This window comes from Tasmannia lanceolata, unplaced genomic scaffold (assembly GCF_043159265.1).
Source record: "Tasmannia lanceolata isolate RefF3 unplaced genomic scaffold, GAP_Taslan_0.1 ptg000005l, whole genome shotgun sequence".
Taxonomy (NCBI): Eukaryota; Viridiplantae; Streptophyta; class Magnoliopsida; order Canellales; family Winteraceae; genus Tasmannia; species Tasmannia lanceolata.
Window position 1 is genome coordinate 8,872,814 of NW_027518682.1, and position 17,797 is coordinate 8,890,610.

The following is a 17,797-nucleotide window of genomic DNA, read 5'->3' on the forward strand; positions in this document are numbered from 1 at the left end:
AAGATTATTTGAGAAGACTCAAATTTTCGATACCGGATTATAAAACGGGTAGAGAATGTTTGAGAAGACTCAAACTATCAATACCGGATACAAAACGGGTAAAGAATGTTTAAGAAGGCTCAAACTTTCAATACCGGATACAAAACGGGTAGAGAATGTTTGAGAAGACTCAAACTATCAATACCGGATACATCGAGTTTTTATCCTGGAATCGAGAGCCAGATCATTCAAAACGGGTAAAGATTATTTGAGAAGACTCAAATTTTCGATACCGGATTATAAAACGAGTAGAGAATGTTTGAGAAGACTCAAACTATCAATACCAGATACAAAACGGGTAGAGAATGTTTGAGAAGACTCAAACTATCAATACCGGATACATCGAGTTTTTATCCTGGAATCGAGAGCCAGATCATTCAAAACGGGTAAAGAATTGTTTGAGAAGACTCAAACTTTCGATACCGGATTACAAAACGGGTAAAGAATGTTTGAGAAGACCCAAACTTTCAATACCGGAATACAAGACGGGTAGAGAATATTTGAGAAGACCCAAATTTTCAATACCGGATTTCAAAACGGGTAAAGAATGTTTGAGAAGACTCAAACTTTCAATACCGGATAGGAGGGATGATGTCTCAAGCTTTTTATTCTAAAAAAGACGGTCAGGTCGCTCCTAACATAACCTCTTAGAGATCAGAGGGGAGGAAAGATAGTTAAAACATAGCACAACTGGAATAGATCTGGAAATCATAACCTTTACCATAGGTATAACTCAAAGGCATTTGACGAAATCTCGCGGGCATTGGCCCCCTTTAAACAAATAAACCAAAACTCTGCCTATATTTTGAAAAATGCAAAACTCAATTTTAAATTCCAACGAGGATTGGATTTTTCTGAAGAAACTGATCAAGGAGCCTAGCTCGAAAAGGGATGTTCGAGCTTCTCTTATCTTTATTTGACAAGAATAGCCATCTTAACCCTAAAGTTTTGTTCGACGTCTTTTATGACTTGGGAAACCAAGTCACAAAAGATGCCCCTAGTATGATTTTATTTCCATTACAAGATTCAAAAGAGAGCCAAACGCAAGGGTTCAACTAAAGGCTTTCATTTCAAAGAAATGCCTGAGGCTACAAAGCTTTTGCAAATACAGGAAAATGGGTTCTGCTCAAAGCATTCTTCCTCCTGCACTTCGTGATAACATTCCGAGTAAACTTAAAAAATTGCCCCTTCTGAACTCTGCTCTGTTCGGCTCTTTCCGCAGGAGATGCAACTTCTTGCTTTTAAAGTTTATCGCCCCAGCCTCAAGAGAAGTAAAGGCTAAACTTGACCTTAAAGACCTGACTTTGACCTGACAATGAAAGATTTTGACACACGATAAACGAGACTTTGACAGATGACAGACGAAAACTTTGATAAATGCGCAACATAGACTCTAAAAGAGACTGAATCTGCTTCTTAATTTGATAAATGTTTAAGGTGGTAACAGTCTACCGCTCTTAGGATCCTTTGAATACCGTATCTAAAAGTGTTTCATTCCTCTTTTCGGTATTTCAGTCATGGTTATTACCTCCTTTGGATTACTTAGTTTTAACCACTTTAAATTGAAGAAGTATCGAAAGAAATTATGCTGGCGCTTACTCAGACTCTGAAGTAATGCCCAAAACGGAAGCACAATCGGCTTTCAAAAGCCATCCTTCGTGAAATCCCTGCCATACTGAATTGCCCCTTTTAGGGTTTCGATTCAGCGGACCGCACGCCTTAATTTTTGCCTGGATTGTCTGCCCTTGCAGCTTTTTCCATCCAGCAGGCTCAGCACCCTGATTTTTGCCTAAGCCGCCCTTTCGGGTTTTCAACTTAGCGGGTGAATGACCCTAACTTTTGCCTAGACCGCCCTTGCGGGTTTTCAGTCTAGCGGGTCCAAGACTCCATCATTCTTTCACTTTTTTTTTTTTTTTTTTTTTTTTTTTTTTTTTTTTACAAACCTGGGCCAATAACACCAGAAGGACTTTTAGGTAGGCCTGGGTTCAAACAGGCTAACATTTGGTAAGTTTTGAGCAATTAGACCGAATCTGGACTATCCAGACTGCCTACGTATCCCCAAAGAAAATGGGAATCAGGTCCCGCGTAGTTCGAGGTTAATATCTTTTATGACGAAAGTCATAAAAGATGCCCCTGGTTTAAGTTTGATAAGGAGGTTTTGCTTTTGGCTCAAAGGAGTTTAGCAAAAAGGGTTTTCATTTTTGATATCTGGGTTATTGGCTTAAAAAGCTCAAGTCGTCCAAAGATGGCCCTCTAGTGTTTTTAGGCGTAATATTTCTTTAACTGATCCAGGTTTGTAGGTTCTGTTAATTTTTCTCCATTTTCATTGAGGAGTCTTACGGCTTTTCCCGGCAGGACTTCATCGACAATATAAGGACCAGACCAACTTGGACGAAACTTCCCTCTCGGATCGAATACCGGTGCCCTATAGGACTTCAAGACAAGATCCCCTGGTTTCAAATCTCGGACACGAACCTTCTTATTGAACGCCCTTTCAATCCGCCTTTGATACCCCTGGATATGATACAGAGCTCGTAGCCTCTTCTCATCTATCATCTGCAGCTCCTGATGTCTGGCCTTCGCCCATTCAGATTCTGGCAAGCTTGCCTCTATCATCACTCTTAGAGATGGAATTCTAAGTTCAACAGGCAAAACTGCTTCTATTCCATATACTAAAGAATACGGAGTGACACCTGTAGAAGATCTGATCGACGTCCTGTAAGCCCACAAAGCATAAGGAAGCTTGTTTGACCAGTCTTTGTAAGTTTCTGTCATCTTACTGATGATTACCTTGATGTTCTTGTTTGCTGCTTCAACGGCTCCATTCGTCTGCGGCCTATAAGGAGACGACTTGTGATGCTTTATTTTAAACTCTACACACAAGTGCGATACTTCCTTCTTGAAGTGAGAACCATTATCCGAGATTAACTCATGAGGTACTCCATATCTGCAAATAATGTTGGCACGGATGAACTTTGCAACTGTATTCGAAGTAATGGAAGCATACGAAGCGGCTTCAATCCATTTCGTAAAGTAATCAATTGCAACCAGAATGTATTCATGCCCGCTCGAAGACTTCGGATGAATCTTCCCAATTATGTCAATTCCCCATACTGAAAACGGCCATGGAGAAGTCATGGAGTGCAACTCCGAAGGAGGTACATGAATAAGATTTGCATAGACTTGACACTTATGGCATTTCTTCACAAATGCGAAGCAGTCTGCTTCCATTGTGGGCCAATAGAATCCAAGTCTCAAAATCTTTCTTGACAACATTTTCCCATTCATATGAGGTCCACAAACTCCCTCATGGGTCTGCTCGATAAGCTCAACTGCTTTGTCTTCATCAACACACAAAAGCTGGATCCCATCAAAAGATCTGCGATATAACTGACCACCACAAATAACAAAATTGGCAGCTAATTTCTGAAGGGTTTTGCGCTCTTTCCCAGAAGCCCCAGGTGGATGCCCTTCACCGGATATGAGATTCCTGATGTCTGTATACCAGGGCTTTCCATCTGGACACCTAGCTGCTATTTCAATAACGGTCACATGTGCTGGCTCCCATTGCAGTCGCACTGTAAGTGGCTGGACCTCCATTGTTGCTGAAATGTCTAACATAGAAGCCAGTGTAGCCAAAGCATCAGCAAAATGATTCTTTGTTCTGTACAAGTGAGTAAATGTAATACTCCTGAACTTCTGGACCAAAGATTCGAGATATGCATTATACGGGATCAATCTATCTTCCCGAGTCTTCCATTTTCCATTAGTCTGGTAAATGATCAAGATGGAATCTCCAAACACATCAATGTCTTGAATCTGCAAAGCTAAGGCTGCCTCCAGTCCGGCAATACAAGCTTCATACTCGGCCATGTTGTTGGTGCACTCAAACTGCAACTTGATAGATATAGGAATATACTCCTTCTGAGGGGATACGAGCACTGCTCCTATTCCCTGACCCTGGTTGTTGACTGCACCATCAAAGTACATTGTCCATCTGGTATTTGGGGTATCTTCTTCAATATCCATAATCTCTTCATCAGGAAATTCAGCCTTCAGGAATGCGCTCTCTTCCACAGGGGAATCAGCTAAATGTTCTGCGATGACCCGCCCTTTAACAGACTTTTGAGTGACATAAGTAATGTCGAACTCAGATAACAATAATAACCACCTTGCGGTTCTTCCGGTAAGAGCAGGCTTCTCAAACAAATACTTCAACGGATCCATCCGTGAAAGCAGAAGTACCTTGCTTGACAACAAGTAATGCCTGAGCCTCTGAGTTGCCCAAACTAATGCTAGACAGGTCTTCTCTAAGATTGTATACTTCACCTCGTATTCTAGCATCTTCTTGCTGATGTAGTATACAGGCCTCTCCTTCTTAGACCCTGAATCTTGCTGAGCAAGCATACAACCCATCGCTGTATCCGTGATGGATAAATACAACAACAATGGCTGACCCAGGATGACAGGAGATAAAACAGGAGGTAAGGACAAACACTGCTTGATTTTTTCAAAAGCCACCTGGCATTCTTCGGTCCATTTCTTCGATGAATTCTTCTTTAGAAGCTTGAAGATAGGCTCACAGGTCATAGTTAGATGAGCTATAAACCGTCTCAGATACTGAACTTTTCCGAGAAAACCTCGGATCTGCTTTTCGGTCTTCGGCGGTTCCATCTCCTGAATCGCTTTGATTTTCTGAGGATCTACTTCAATTCCCCTTTCGCTCACCATGAATCCCAGTAGCTTTCCTGAAGTAACCCCGAATACACACTTGCTAGGGTTCAGACGAAGCTGATACTGTCTGATTCTTTCAAAGAATTTTCTTAAAGAGACAGTATGCTCCGGCCGAGTCTTTCCCTTGACGATCATATCATCTACATAGACTTCGACTTCTTTGTGGATCATATCATGAAGAAGAGCAGTCGCAGCCCTCTGATAAGTAGCGCCTGCATTCTTCAACCCAAAAGGCATTACTCTGTAACAGTAAGTTCCCCACTGAGTAGTAAACGCTGTCTTGATCATATCTTCCGGCGCCATCTTAATCTGATTGTATCCCGAAAACCCATCCATAAAAGATAACAGAGCGTGACCAGCTGTATTGTCCACCAGAAGATCAATGTTCGGAAGCGGGAAATCATCTTTCGGACTCGCCTTGTTGAGGTCCCTGAAGTCCACACACATCCTGACCTTTCCGTCCTTTTTGGGCACCGGCACTATATTCGCTAGCCATTCTGGATATTCAACAACTTGAATGAATTTTACTTCCAATAGCTTTTTAATTTCATCATGAACTTTTAACTCCCATTCTGTTTTAAGTTTTCGGAGTTTTTGCTTTTTTGGCTTCGCGCCAGGGATTAAAGGCAACCGATGCTGGACAATGTCTTCGCTCAATCCCGGCATGTCATCATAAGACCAAGCAAAAACCTCCTTGAACTCCTTAAGTAAAGTGATTAATTCCTCACGCTCTTCGGGAGATAAAGTTTTGCCAATTCGTATTTCCCGAATTAAAGTTTCGTCACCAACATTTACGGTTTCAATTTCCTCTTCAAGCGGTCTTGCTCGGCGACTCTCCTCTTGTTGAATCATATGTTTGATTTCAAGGGGAGTTTCGTCGGCATCCTCATCAGAGGGGGAATATTGATCATCATTATTAATATTATCAGTTTTAAGAGCAGAATCAGTACTTGAAATGGAAACAGGAGAAACAGAGACAGGAATGTATGTAAAAGAGTCTTTCATTTCATTCATAGTATTGGTTACATCAAGAATGGAATAGCCCACAGCAGGCATTGTATTGGACTCTAACGATGTATTCACAGACTCAACAGACAACTCAACATTGAACTCAGCCAACTCTGGCATATGTGCAGTTGAAGAAATAAACCCATCATCTAAAGTACTCTTGGACTCGACCTTATTAGAAAGAGACTTGTCACCGACTCCGGAACCAGATCCAACTTCTACAGTACCTGCATCAAAAGAATCGTTAGAATAAACAAACTCAATATCAGACTGGGAAGTAGATGTATACTTAGAGACTACTGACTCTTTTGAGGAAACGGGACTATACTGAAAGACTACTCGAGGTAAAACCTGGGAGGTCCAGTTGGTCAAGGGTCCCTCGGTTGGGGTGATTAACTCTGCGGGGTTCAGAATGAATGCATCTCTGCCTATCACTGCCACCTCTGACGCTTCGGTCTCACTGCTGACCACTGCTGCCACTGGATATTCGATCTGAAACATGCCATTCAGACAGCCCGGCTCTAAAACATCGGCCCAATCAGTTTTCGGTGCTGCCTCAGTAATCTGCGCACTCATTGGCGCTTCTGATAACTCTAGGTTAAAGAAAATTTCGAAACCTGGAAACCTCTGCCCTGTCACATCATCAGTCCACGGCTCAGCAAACCCGCAAAATGGAAAATCTGCCCCCTCTTTTCTGAAAATGCCATTTCTGATCAGACTGATTGGCCCCATAGGCAATTCTAAACCCCGGCGGCGGCACTCGGCCCATTTCAGCATGTATCTTTTCATTTCCTTGACCTCCTGCTTGGTCGGCTCATATCCCAGGCCAAAGAGACCATTGAAAGTTCTGAGCACAGGCCACTCAGTAGGGCCTTGATGATATTTGCCCAGCCCTGCGCCTGGAATATAACCCTGTTTACGGATCATCCTGACCACATTCGAGTTGGTGCTAGTCAAGAAGAAAACTTCTTCGCCCATGGCTTCTTTCATGGATATGACCGACACCTCTAGTGAAAAACCTGTCAAGCTGACATCGGCTTCTTTCCCAACTACGAGCTCCTGCGAAATCTGTCCAATTTCTAAATCTGGGTCACCCTTCACAGTCACTACCCTGCCGTTATGAACAAACTTCAACTTTTGATGAAGGGTAGAAGGGATAACTCCGACCTTATGCAGCCAAGGTCGACCCAATAACAACAAGAAAGAAGCTTTAATATCTAAAACCTGGAATTCTATGTCAAAGTCTTCTCCCCCAATCTGAATTTCAGTGGCCAGGGTTCCGATGACATCTCGTCGGGTGCCATCATATGCTAATATACCCTGCTCTGAGGGAATAAAATCTCCAGGTCCAAAGCCCAAAGTCGCAGCAGTACTCAGTGGACAAATATTCAGAGCGGACCCATTGTCGACTAGTACTTCAGGTACCCTTTTCTTGTTGCAGATCACGGTAATTTTGAGTGAACGAGCATGGTCACTCCCTTCAGGAGGTAAATCATTGTCTGTGAAAGATATCACCTTGGAAGCCCTAGTTACAGCGACTAGGCTTACCAACTCATCGGGAGTGATCTCAGTTGGCACCTGAGCAGCATTCAACTCTTTGAGTACAACCTTCCTGTGCTTAGACGAAGACATAAGTAGGCCCCAAATAGAAACGTTTGCTTGGGTCTTCTTCAGCTGCTTCAACAAATTATCTTCTTCCTCATCTGCACTCGGCCTATTCTGCCCCTGATTCTCGGCTGCTCTCACTGCTTCTGCAGGGTTTTCTGCTCTCAATTCTGCGGGCTTGAACACACGGCCACCTCGGGTAACATGACGAAGCTCGTCACACTGATCTTCTAACAGAAGCAAATCATCTGCATCCATTCTCAGAACATACGGAGCTACAATTGCCTCCTCTTCTTCAAAATCACTCATCCTTAGAACATAAGGCGTTTCCTTTTCTACCTCAACATCCTCACATCGAAGGACGCATGGAGAGGATGTCTCTGCCAAACTGGTGCTCCCCCTCCAGAGGGCATAAGACCTTTCCCTTTCCATCTCCTCGATCTCTTCAGGATCAAATCTTAGAATATAAGGTTCATCAGGAGTGATTGCGCAAATGAGAATGGATGGATCAAGAACCGGCTCCTCGACAAAAATGGCATTCGCTACAGGAGGAGGAATTGCACGATGATTGGGAAGGGGATTCCGCGTTACATTGGGCCTTTCCACCTCAAGCTTTCCGTTCTCTAACATAGTCTGGAGCGCATGCTTTAAGGCCAGACATCTTTCAGTGAGGTGACCCGAATTTCTGTGGTATTCACAGTACTGGTCTGCTCTCCAATATGGGGGTAACGGGTTAGGTACTGGCCTAATATCAGGTAGTCTGATTTTCTTGTCCCTGATCAACTTTTTCAGAATCAGAGGTAAAGGGTACGGTAAGGGATCAAAGTGCCTCTGAGGTTTCTGCTCTACCGGGGCTGGCGCTGGTCTCGCCACCTCTGTTACAGTCCTGGCCGCTGGGCGAACATGGTTTACGTGGTCAACTTCTTTCTGTACGACCACGGGTCTCTTTCCTTCCTTGATGTCTGATGGAAGTCTGGCCCTCAGACCCTTAGCTATTGCATCCTCAGTCCTCGTCCCAGTCTTAATCAGATGGTCAAAATCGGTGTAATGCTGAGGGGACATAAAATGAAAATACTGCGGCGACAAACCCTTGATCACCAACTTGATCTGATCTTCTTCTGATAGCCTCTCGCTCAGCTGGGCAGACTTTCGACGCCAACGACGGATGAAAAAGGTAAAGGTCTCCAGAGGACCTTGCTTTAACTGTTTGAGATCCCTCTTGGTAACCTCTATCCCTTCTTCCATAGAAAACTGCTCTACAAATTTGTTGGAGATGCTTTGTAAGGTCTGCACCTCTTCAGGTTTACGACGCAGAAACCACTTCTTCGCCACCCCAGTAAGAGACATTGGAAAGACCCTGGCCATTTGCTCAGGAGATAGCCCACACTGCTGCGACATCTCAATAAACCACCTCATATGATTCCGGGGACATCCAGTCCCATCATATTTGTCATAATCGGGGGTTTTGAATTTAGGGGGCAAGGTGACTCCCGGAGACATTATCAGCTCAGATATATCGAACTGCTTTGGGCCTTGATGCTTCAAGCTTTCCATTTCTTTTGTCAGCTTCTCCAATTGATCAGCTACCTGTTTTTCCTTATTATACTGGGCCACATTTGGAATGCAATATTCTGCAGCGTACTGCCCTTCTTCTGGGTCGACGTCTACTGGTGAAATGAAAGGGTGGTTCAAATTTGCAGGGCTCGGATTCGCCGGTATACCGGGAGGGGGTTGAACTGCAGGTGCTCTAGAAGTAGAGACCTTTTCATTAGACTGGGCTTTCATTTGGGCCATCTCTTCTTTCATAAAGGCCATATCCCGGGTAAGATTCACCATCATCTCTTGAATTTTAGTTAGCGCATCGTTGGGTTCAGCCATTTGGACAGATTCTAGGGATTCAGATGATTCAGATAAAGAGGATGCAGATTGTTCAGGTAAGGTTAGCGGTTCGAATTGACGAATGAGTCTAGACGTGGTTGATTGTCTAGACCACGCAGGTTGACTGACACCTGAGGGAGCGATGTTTGCTCGATTTTAGAATCCTGAATTGGAAATTAACATACTACATTAAAACGATAAGCATTGAGATAAAGTATTCTGTACCAAATAAGATAAGAGAAAGACATAAATGCTATTCCATTGATTAATAGTCAAAATGTAGTTACAATCAAAACATTAGTCTTTGTTAACCATTGGATGAAAGTAACCATTTACAATGAAATTTGAAGAAATTAAAATGACAATTTTATGAAAAGGAATCTTCAAAGCTCTTCGATCCGAGCTCTCTTGCCCACGAGCTTTCCTGTTAATTCCCCACATCGGACCTTAGATATTAAGCCAAATCTCCTCTCTACGACCTTGTTTCTCCAAGCAGCCACAATGGTATTGATAAGATCAGGGGATAGCTTTTCGCAAGGAGGAGGCGCTACAGTTCCGGGAGAACATGGGCGTCCCGTGATCTGATGAAGCAAACGGGTTGGTGCATAAAAGGTTGACTTTTCCAAACCCATAAGATACACAAAGGGATATGGGTGGGTGCTAGTGATAACGTGCAAGCATGAATGACTCACCAAATGAAATTGATCATTCTCCACGTGCTGCAACCAATTATGCCACTCATCAATGGATTGGGGTTTATTGGCCATTGGTTGCCACGAAAGGTGATCCCTGAGGGTGTACTGAAGGGAGCTCTGCGGCCGAAGGATGGTGAGTTTTTCACAAAGCCACAAATAAAGCAGTTTGACACACCCAAAGAAATTATCATGAACCTCCTGACGAGCAATAAGGTCCAGTCCGGAGAAAGTTTCTGCTAGTATGGTGGGAACAGGATTCCTTCCCTCATTGATTTGATCCACCACAGCTAACAAGGCCAAAGGAGCATTATAAGAATCTCCACGAATGACATAACGCGCGAAGACACCGAAAATCAAGGCGCTGCGCCGACAACTCTGAAAACGGGAGTCGACAGGGTCGATATTTTTAGAAAAAAGTTTGATGAGGTCTTGAACTCGCACACCTGTGTCTGTAAAATATGACAGAGCGTCAACCGTGGTATTTTTGAACAGCTTGCAGAAAATGGAATGAGGGTCATCTGGACTCAGAGGTTGGACCCAGAGTCCTTCCGATGGGAGCTCCAATAAGACGCACCAATCTTCAAAGATAGGACAAAATTCAAATGAACCGAATCTAAAGACATGAAGAGTAGGATCCCAAAGATTGGCAGCTGCTTGGAGAAACTTCCAGTCTATGCCGAGTATGCTCAAATGATTGAATGCACTAATAAACTTCTCGGCCATGCTCCGCTTTGAATGCTCACACGGAAGAGTTTTAATAGTCTCCTTTATCCAACTCTTCAACACGTTGTTCGCCATGATCAAACCTAACACTCATACAACGACAAAATCAGAGAGAATGGAGATATCCATAAACAAATGATAAGGATAAACTTGATGATCAATTATAAGGGGAGGATACAATCGGCGACACCAAATTTTTCATCAGCGATCAAAGATGATCGGTGAATAAGGAAATAAATCACAGCCACAAAATGACAGAAGTAGGTCATAGACCGGATTTAAATCCAGCGATGAATACCAATAACTATACACTCGAGGAGATCAAAGTGATAGACCGCGGCCATAGGAACAGTGACAAGCTACCGGCCAGATCTTAAGACGAGATAAGTAAACAGACAAGCATATATCCTAATCAATAATAGATGCAAAAAAAGAATCTATGACACAACAAAAGAATAAATATACAATCAATGAGTAGCAAATAAATTGCGGCCACGAGAACAACATATACAGGCCACGCACTTAGTGAAACTGAAAGGGTGCAAATACAGCTGACCAAACCCGAAGTTTTTACCAAAAAATGAGTTCTAAGCTAATTGAGGCTATGACTGGGAATCAAAACAAGGTAAACTGACTCTAAAGAATAGAAGTTATGCTTAAAAATATTTTTGCGAAAAATTCAGCAGCATAACGGCTAGACAAGAGAGTCAAGATAAGGTAAACTCATGGCTTTCCTAACTCTACGAAATAGCGGTCATGCCCGAAAATGGTCTGGATAAAATCCGACAGCATAACGACGCTAAACAAGAAAGTCAAGGTAAGGTAAACTCATGGTTTTTCCTAACTCTAAGAAGTAGCATTTATGCTCAAAAGTGGTCTGGACAATATCCGGCAGCATAACGGCTACACCAAGGATTCCCACAGCTCAACCCAAGGGGATGCGAATAATGGGGGGTAAGATGAGCTTGAAATATGGTCATTAGATAATGGTGATCAACTGAAGGGCTGACTCAGGGTGAGAACCTACGACAACAGGTCAAATCCAATGGACAACAGATCAAAGGACAGATCGCGGCCGCAGTAACGACAAGCAAAACCACTGACTAAATTTAGATCTGAACAGAGAATGGATATAACCAATTGAAATGAATAAGGAACTCCAACTAAGAGAACCCTAATATACATAATCAGTATATATATAGGTATATTCACATATACATAAATCCTAACCAGGGGCACCAGCCGTAATCTATCTAACGGAGTCGAGAAAGTCTCGACTTGCGACAGATCAGTGAGTGTACTAAGACCGTGCTGTAGCCACGCAAGGTGAGCTACCCTAGTCTACAGATGGGACAAGGCTCCTAACTCTAGGCTTCACATGCGTGAGCAACACATGTTCGACCCTTATATGAATGCAATATACTTATATAAACACGGGTACTTCCTATTTGGGTTTCACTAGGCCAGTAAGTATATACATAATATATAAAACAAAGTAGGGCTCCGAACTCAATCTATCGGGTACTATGCGTATGAAACATACCTAATATGTATAACACAAGTACACCTAGTGTTATACATAGTATGCTTCATTGCTCATCGGCTGCTGTAAACACAAGTACACCTAGTGTTTACGGCTGCAGCACCGGCGCATAGCTTGGTAATAGATACAACAGCACCATCTGGATAGTGATATCCCATGAGGCACGCATTATATCTATCCCGTGGAGCCAATAATAAAAAACGATAAAAACAATGAAACAAATAACAAATATGAAAATGCATGATGTGCAGTGTGTGAATCCCTTGTTTTAATTACGCACCTATCTGGTGCCCCTGGATTCTAACGATAGAATTCCCATTTAAAATGATTTTAGCTCAAATTTCTCCAAAGTTAGTAAAAATGGCATTTTTATAGAGTTAGGCAATGTTTCAAGAACATCCCCAGCAGAGTCGCCAGCCTGTGGACCCCGATCCTGAGGACGGTGCCGAGGGACGCGAGATCCCCACAGCAATCCTCAAAGATCTCCACAACGGAGGAGAGCTCTGCCAAGGAACTCTCGAAACGGATGCCACCCTCACAGCATAGCATGAGTGGCGATACAAAAACGAATGAGATACATCCTGATCAGGAGCCAAGGCTCGAAACCGAGATGTACCTAAAAATAACTCAGAGTCGCCATCCATGGACACGCCATGGAACCAAAACAAATGCTCTGTTTGCAATGGATAACCAGAGATACAGAAGGTTCGTGCCTGATGACGAATGGAGAAGGTCCGAAGAGCGCCCCCAATTCGCCCGAGTGCGAACACTTGGTCTCTTATGCCATTTATTATTAACCTCGAAGAGTTTTGGGCGAAAATCATATGAAATGGGAACACACATCTCCGAGAAAACGTCTATCTAATCATGCATGTCTCGGAGATGAAAATAAGCACACACAAAAGAACCGAAATAAATGTCACCTAATGACAACTAGGTTATGAGTGACATGCCTAACAGGTGTCTAAGTTCTGGTGGGCGAACGCATGCATGCTACAGCTAAAGGTATAGGGTCCGCACAAGAAAGCAAGAAGACACAACAAAATACACAATATAACAACACAACAAATCCTAAGACTTTAAACGATTTGGCCCGAGTCCTCGGATGGTCTAATGTTCATCCAAAGAAGCCTACGTATCCCCGCCTCCACGAGAATCAAGGCAACGTAGTTCTTCGCGCCTATTCTAAGCTAGGATGCCTAAGACACCTAGACCTCTATCCTAGACTCGATCTAAAAGACCGGACTAGTTATTAAAGTTTATTGTACGATTATTTAAATTCCAGTGAATTGTGGATTTTAGGACACCCTATATGCCCTAACTAAATGCAGGTTAGCCATAAGCTAATGCAGGTGGTTCCTACAACCTACGTGTAACTAGGCTGTATGCCCTAAGGAAAACAATAGGATTGCTAACGTATCCAAGACCTAGTCATCAGTCGGCGATGTGAATCGCCAACTAACCGGACGGAGGCACTCCTAGCTAGGACAAACCCCTAACTCTAAAACAAACACAAACAAGCACACAACAAATCAAAGACGAACTCCTAACTCTAAAACTCTCTATCTAGGACAAACTCCTAACTCTAGAGGAAGATTTTTGTTAAGAACAAGGTTTTAAAGTTGAAGGGTTAAAGCATTTTTTATTTACAAAGTTTGGCTGGACTTGGGATGAAGATCCCAAGCTGCACTACGTACCTCGTGGAAGAGGATCAAGCCAACGTAGTTCGAACGAACTCTCAAACTACGCTTCTAAAATAAACACTCAACACTTCAGATTTTTTTTAAGGTTTTCGTATATTTTCAAATGTTTTTGATATTTTTAAAGTTTTCAAATGTTTTTTGAGTTTTAAATTTCTAATGTTTTTGGATTTTAAAGCTTTTCCAATGCTCTAAACCTTTAAATGTTTTCAATCTTAAAGGGGACACGCAAGTAATACCATAAACTAAGGCAAAGCCTTAAAGCAAAAAGGGGAAACCCCAAACAAGCAACAAAGGTCTCAAAGAGACGATCCACAACAAGAAACTGGCGTCTCAAAGAGACAAACCACAACAAGAAAGATAGTGCCCCAAGAACAGAGAAAACAATCTAAGATCCCAAGCAGGGAAGGCTCTATATGACTGAGTTAGTCTCAAACAAGGATGAATGACAACAAATCTAAAGGCGAACTACCAACTAACACACTAAAAGAGAAGAGCACAAATGAGTCAGAGACTCACTAAAAACACTACCAAGAAAGGGGTAAAAAAAAAGTCAAAGACTCGCCAGGAGGAAGGGTTATTCTAACATGAGGCTAGGTAAGCCTCCTAAAGGAGAAACTCTCTACAGGAGACAAGGCTTGTCTCCGAGACACAAATGACGTAAAAAAGGGATAAGAGACCCTGTGCATATTTGGCAAAGGTAAAACACCCAACCGGGCCGGACAGCTACCTAGCCCTAGGGTGCAACAAATGTGCAACCCAATACCCATAAGGGTAGGGGTATGCTGCCAAGCCGAGTAAGGTGTTCTCCCAAAACCAAACGACGCACAAAGAGGAGGTTTAGGAAGAGAAAGAGACCGGGCGGGTCTAAAAGGAATAAGAGACCTTGTGCATATTTGGCAAAGGTGAAACACCCAGCCGGGCCGGACAGCTACCTAGCCGCAGGGTGCAACAAATGTGCAACCCAATACCCATAAGGATAGGGGTATGCTGCCAAGCCGAGTAGGGTGCTCTCCCAAAACCAAACGACACACAAGGACGAGGTTTAGCAAGAGAATGAGACCGGGCGGGTCTAAAAGGAATAAGAGACCTTGTGCATATTTGGCAAAGGTGAAACACCCAGCCGGGCCGGACAGCTACCTAGCCGCAGGGTGCAACAAATGTGCAACCCAATACCCATAAGGATAGGGGTATGCTGCCAAGCCGAGTAGGGTGTTCTCCCAAAACCAAACGACACACAAAGAGGAGGTTAAGCAAGAGAATGAGACTGGACAAGTCTCCTATATACAAAGGAGGGGTATGCTACTCGGACTGAGCAAGTCCCCTAAGGATGGGCTTGGGCTAGCGCCTTCATCGCCCTCGCAATGAGAGGGGATTCTAGTATCTAAAGAAATTTAACAGAAATCTATAAGACTGTGTTAGTCTATCAAAAAGAGAAGAAAAGGCTACCAGATAATCGCAAATTCCATTTTATTCCTATAAAAATAAATCAAGTGCTAAGCAAAGAAGAATTTTCAATAGAAGAAATACACAATCTATAGCAATCATAAAATGATAAACAACATTAATTAGTCCAGACCAGCCGCTGGATAGCCTAATAAAGTAAAAGAAAACAATATCAAACACTTCTATGCCCAACCACAAACACCACCCCAATATGGGGATGAAATCAGATGATGCTAAAGTAATCATCTGATATCATAATACACATGATAATATTCCTACAAACCGCCTTGAGATCAGACAGTACTCATGTCGATAATATCGAATAGAGTAGTCATCTGATCTCCTTCTTTCCTAAAACAATTTATTTAAATAAAAGACAAGTTTATGAACCTCAAGAGAGTCTTACCTGAGCAGTCCATTTATTATCATCTTCAAAACCTAACTCAAAGATTAGTACAAGAGAAGAATATATATAAAAAAAATATCAAAAGATTATGATAATTCCAATTTATTAAAAATTTCAGTGCATACATGGGACATCAACTTGTGCAGATCCAAGTGTGAAGCGGTGAGCCATAAAACATAAAGACGGGCTCCAAGTAACCTCATCATTGCCCCGAGAAGGGCTCTTTTAAAAAAAATGGTTAAAAGAAATTCAAAAGGTTAGGTAGGCCTACTAAACAAAAGAGGGGAGCGCTACTTGGATTGAGCGAGTCCCCTAAGGATGGGCTTGGGCTAGGCGCCTTCATCGCCCTTACAATTATAAAGGATACTAATAGCTAAGAAAATTTCTAAAAAACTAAACAAGTTTCCTAAATGAAAGGTAAAAGAGCGAAAATGCTTCCCTAAATAAGTGAATAAACAACAAAAGTGATACCAACAGGCTATAAAATGTCCTCACCAAGAAATAACTTAATACACCCATTACCATAAGACAACATCAACACTTAAGATAACACTATTATGGAAGAGACCCTGTCATTATTATTATTATTATTATTATGCCCTTATGTGTCTGCATATTAACTTTATGAATAACACTTTAGGCAAATGATTCAATCATTCAATCTATAGAATGCAGAACTATATAATGATGCGATCAGAATAATGCACATCCAAATTCTTTAAAAGAGTTCACACACTAAAGTTGACCCCTGAATGAAAATCATTCTCAAGTATTTCAAAGCAACCAATCACAGCAACAACAAAAAAATCCATATTAGACCTAGTAAACCAAAAGAAGGTAAAGAAAACTTGGAAACGATCACCTAAAATAAAAAGCATAAGCAAATCCTATGTAAACACCAAAAGCACACCAATGCAGGCACCAAAATATGCAACAGTACAATTCCAAACATTTGCATCCATTTTAAGGAAATGCTACTCCCACTACTTATAAGATAAACCATTAGAAGCAACAGAATCAACATTTATAAGGACTGCTACTATCACAAAGGTGCGGGGGCTGCCAATATATAAAAAAAAAGAAGTGAGGGCTGCCATTATCAAATGCTGCGAGGCTTTCAAAATCAAGGGTGTAAGGGCTGCCGTTATCAAAAGGGAAGTGAGGCTTTCAAAATCACTAAGGTGAGGGCTGCCATTATCAAATGGTGCGAGGCTTTCAAAATCAAGGGTGTAAGGGCTGCCGTTATCAAAAGGGATGTGAGGCTTTCAAAACCAAGGGTGTAAGGGCTGCCATGATCAAAAGGGGAGTGAGGCTTTCAAAAATCACTAAGGTGAGGGCTGCCATTATCAATGTAAAATGGGGCTCTATTCTCTACTAAACAGGGGCTATCAAAGGCCATTATCAATCCAAATATAGAAGGAAATCAATAAAACAAAACTAACTAGCTTAATATAATCATCCGAACCCTCTTTCTCACTTATCCTAAGCAAAAACATGAAACAAATATATCACTTCTCTACTGCTATCTACCCATTCAATTGCAGAGATAATCCGATCCATTTTTTTTTTTTTATCCGGTTAGGGGTTGTGTTGCATTACGGTTGGGTCAAATTGAAAAACAATAATAACACTATCATATTTGGATTTTGCCCTTTTCAGCTACAAATCAGCACAGCACACATTTGGTGATATGATAAAGCTAAATTTTGAGCCACCATTGTTACACCTAATGCTAGTATTCCCATATACCGGCATCAATACCAAATCAACAAAGCCTTGTCATCAAATCCATGGTCAGGCTTGCTTTGTGTCTGATTTAGATATTCAGCACACAACAATTAACAGGCTAAGTGACAATTTAATCCAAATAAAAAAATGCTCTAGCCAAAGGATTCTACACATTCAAGTCAGTCGAGATGAATAAAACAAGCTGGGCTCATACTGCTCAAAGAAAATGGAAAATGAAACTTGAACCTTCAGTAATAACAGCAAAGAAAAGAAATGAAGGAGAGAACACAAA

At 42.1% G+C, this 17,797-nt stretch overlaps 1 protein-coding gene across 1 annotated transcript; it reads right to left on the reverse strand.

Annotated features, from left to right (window-relative positions):
- Positions 1-2,968: 2,968 nt before the first annotated feature.
- On the reverse strand, positions 2,969-9,264 carry LOC143876339 (uncharacterized). The gene is made up of 6 exons (XM_077378059.1): positions 5,724-9,264; positions 5,191-5,270; positions 5,014-5,082; positions 3,932-4,434; positions 3,343-3,703; positions 2,969-2,986 (listed from the first exon to the last, which is right to left on the reverse strand). The coding sequence occupies exons 1-6, from the start codon at positions 9,262-9,264 to the stop codon at positions 2,969-2,971; spliced, it is 4,572 nt and encodes a 1,523-aa protein (XP_077234174.1).
- Positions 9,265-17,797: the final 8,533 nt, after the last annotated feature.